A 3,088-nucleotide genomic window follows, 5' to 3' on the forward strand; every position below is an offset into this window, starting at 1 on the left:
TCCCCCCCGCCGCCGCGGCGCGTTAGCCTCGGGGGCTCAGCGGCCCCGCGCGAATCGGACAACTCGCCGACGAGAATCCCGAGCTCCTCCCGTTTCGGCGGCGGCGGCGCATTCCTGAGCGCGTTTGTTCTGCCTGTTCCGTAATCTCCCGACACGACATCAGAGGGAGCCGAACGCCGCGCTCCCTCGCCAGTCTTAGCCGTGTTTTAACTGTGGAAATCCACCGAGCGAGAGCTAAGAGGGCAAGGATGGACAAGTGTCACTTTTTGTCTACAGTCACGAATTCCACAAGGGCGTGAAGCTCATATGTTCACGGTGGCCAGGTGTTAAAATTTGATGAAAAGTTTCATACTGAATAATTAAAAAAAATTCAATTAAAAGTCACCTGTTAAAAAAAAAAAAAAAAAATGGCTAAAAAGAGAAAAGTTTGAAAACGCAAAAGTCAGAACAACGGAATGAAGTGAGCGGGAAAACAAGAACGCGTGTCGTGCGCACAAGAGCGCTTTCCAAGGCAGAGACGCCGGCTGTCAACACGGTCGCCCGCCCGATGTGTGTGTCGGCGCGCGGGGGCGTGTGAGATTCCGGCACACTGGGAAAGAAAGAATCCCGCCCGCCCGCCGCCGTGTTTTTCCAGCAGGTCCGCATTTACAAAGCGGATCAGCCGGCCAGACGGGCTTTGCGGAATACTCGAGTACGGTCGTTGAACCCGGCCGCCGGTGGCGAGGAAAGGAGAATGAAAAATAAGAGCGTCGTGTGCTCGACCCCAAAAAAGTGGTCAGATCCAGAAAACGGCAAAAAGTTGAAATGCGGCTCAATGCCCGACAAAAACGTTGGCTCTGGAGATGAAAAGAAAGCAAAGGTGTCGTTTCTTCTGTCGTCTTCACGATGCCTTTGTGCGCGCAGGTGGTCCTACGGGGTGTTGCTGTGGGAGATCTTCACCCTGGGGGGGTCACCGTACCCGGGCATCCCCGTGGAGGAACTCTTCAAGCTGCTCAAGGAGGGACACCGCATGGACAAACCCGCCAACTGCACGCACGAGCTGTGAGTCGCTCAAAACGGCAAACGCGTTGATTTGGGACGCGACGAGAAACCAAAAAGTTGTCATGGTCAGAGAAAGGCCCAAAAAGAAGCAGTGAAGTTGCAATGGGGTGGGGGGGGGGCGGTACGAATGTTACCGCAAAAAGTCCAATCGGTACAAGTCCAGATTACAACATAAAAATTACTTGTGTGAAGTCCTCATAAATAGACGGAAGTAATTAAAAAAAACCCTAAAATTCTATTCCATATCATCACAGACACTCAAAGATACTCCGCAGGGCATTTGAATCAACAACTGAGCGCAACTGAGAGCCGCCGCTTGGAATTGAAGCGGATTGACGTGGGACAGGAGACGTGAAGCGATCTCTTTTTTTTCGTCAACGCACGCCACAGCTTCTTGTTGACTTTGTAACTTAGCTTGTAGTCGACGTGTGCGCATTTTGAGCATGACGTCTCTGATCCACTGGTGAAAGGACACTCGGATTCTCATCTAGAAATGCTTCAAAGAACAAAGCAGATGAGGCGAACCTTTTGACGATTGAACGACTGTTCGTGCGTGGTTTTATCTGATGTGTTGCGTCTATTGTTTTACTTTGCTGTGTTACAACTGCGGCTGTTGTGAAAGCTCTATATAAATCAGGACGTATTGTATTGTATTGTAACTGCTAAGCTAATACGCTAACGTGTGTCTTTCAGGTACATGATCATGCGCGAGTGCTGGCACGCCGTGCCGTCGCAGAGGCCCACCTTTCGCCAGCTGGTGGAAGATCACGACCGCGTTTTGTCCATGACGTCCACCGATGTCAGTCCAACACACACACACACACACACACACACACACACTTTTATTCCGAAGTGGAGCACGGCGTATCTTTTGCGATGACGATAAAACTGCTTTGTCAATGAACGGAAAAGGAACGATGAGTTCCCATTCAAAATGTTCATCGATATATTTGGTTGTCCTCCAAATGTTGGCAAAGAGCGTGCTGATGTCAAGTGTGTGTGTGCCCGCCCCCCCACAGGAGTACCTGGACCTGTCGGTTCCACTGGAGCAGTACTCGCCCACGTGCCAGGACTCCACCAGCACGTGCTCTTCGGGCGACGACTCGGTGTTCGCCCACGACGCCCCGCCCGACGAGCCCTGTCTTCCCAAGCAGCTGCCCCCCGCCACCAACGTCCCCGTTCACGCATAAAACCTCAGATGCGGGGTGGGGGTGGCTCGCGCCGGGGAACACCCCGGCCCGCCTCCCCGACCCCTCCCGATAATCACCTCACCTCACCGAGTGCACCCGGAAGGATGTTAAAATCCTTCCGCTGGGCTCGGGAAACTTTGAAGGAATCTTTTTCTTTTTTTTTTTTTTTTTTTTTTAAATCACAAAGTTTATTTTTCTACACGGCCAGTCTTTTGTTACGGACAATCTGCGGGACGGGAAAAAAAATGGGAAATGGGGGCGGGGTAACCATTCTGTGCCTACAAAGATGGAAGCTCCCGGATTGCGGAAATCTTCCAAAGGTCGGACTCGACGTTCTTCCAGTCCTCCAACGAGTCGGCCTCACTCACGAGTTCCCTGAAGACAGTCTCGTGGAAATCGAAACAAAGAGGCGTTCGATTGTCATCTAGCATCCTAAACTGAAAAAAAAAAAAAAAAAAAAAAGACACTGTTGTCGACGAAATGTTTGAAGTCTATGAAATAATGAAAGTGTATATTTGTAAAGGTATTTATAGCTGGACAGGCATTGGCTGGAAGCGGCGCACCAAAACACTCGCGGAACTTATTTGAAGTCGGGCCCACCGTCGCCCATCTTGGTTTCCACAAACACATTTGAAGGACACACTGGCAAAAAAAAAAAAAAAAAAGCAACCAAAAAAACTGTCATTTTACTCAAAAAGAAATGTTGGAAAGGCACAACAACCGTAAAAAAATGAAGACGATGCAGTGGTGAAGTTTCCAGGGGGGGGGAAAGTCAAGTTGAAGAAAACGGCAGAAATTTACCAGATTTGTTTTTTGTTCAGTTTAACTTGTGAGAATTTTTTTTCACATTACAGGGG

At 49.8% G+C, this 3,088-nt stretch overlaps 1 protein-coding gene across 9 annotated transcripts in view; it reads left to right on the top strand.

Moving 5' to 3' along the window:
- Nucleotides 1-3,088, top strand: part of fgfr3 (fibroblast growth factor receptor 3) — a 31,822-nt gene extending 28,734 nt beyond the window's left edge. For all 9 annotated transcript variants that reach the window (XM_019878593.1, XM_019878619.1, XM_019878576.1 and 6 more), the window contains exons 14-16: nt 904-1,041; nt 1,735-1,840; nt 2,061-3,088. In XM_019878593.1, the coding sequence (XP_019734152.1) occupies nt 904-1,041; nt 1,735-1,840; nt 2,061-2,231 (415 nt within the window). In that variant the 3' untranslated portion in view covers nt 2,232-3,088. The remainder of the gene's footprint in view (nt 1-903; nt 1,042-1,734; nt 1,841-2,060) is intronic.

This window comes from Hippocampus comes, unplaced genomic scaffold (assembly GCF_001891065.2).
Source record: "Hippocampus comes isolate QL1 unplaced genomic scaffold, H_comes_QL1_v1.1 scaffold295, whole genome shotgun sequence".
Taxonomy (NCBI): Eukaryota; Metazoa; Chordata; class Actinopteri; order Syngnathiformes; family Syngnathidae; genus Hippocampus; species Hippocampus comes.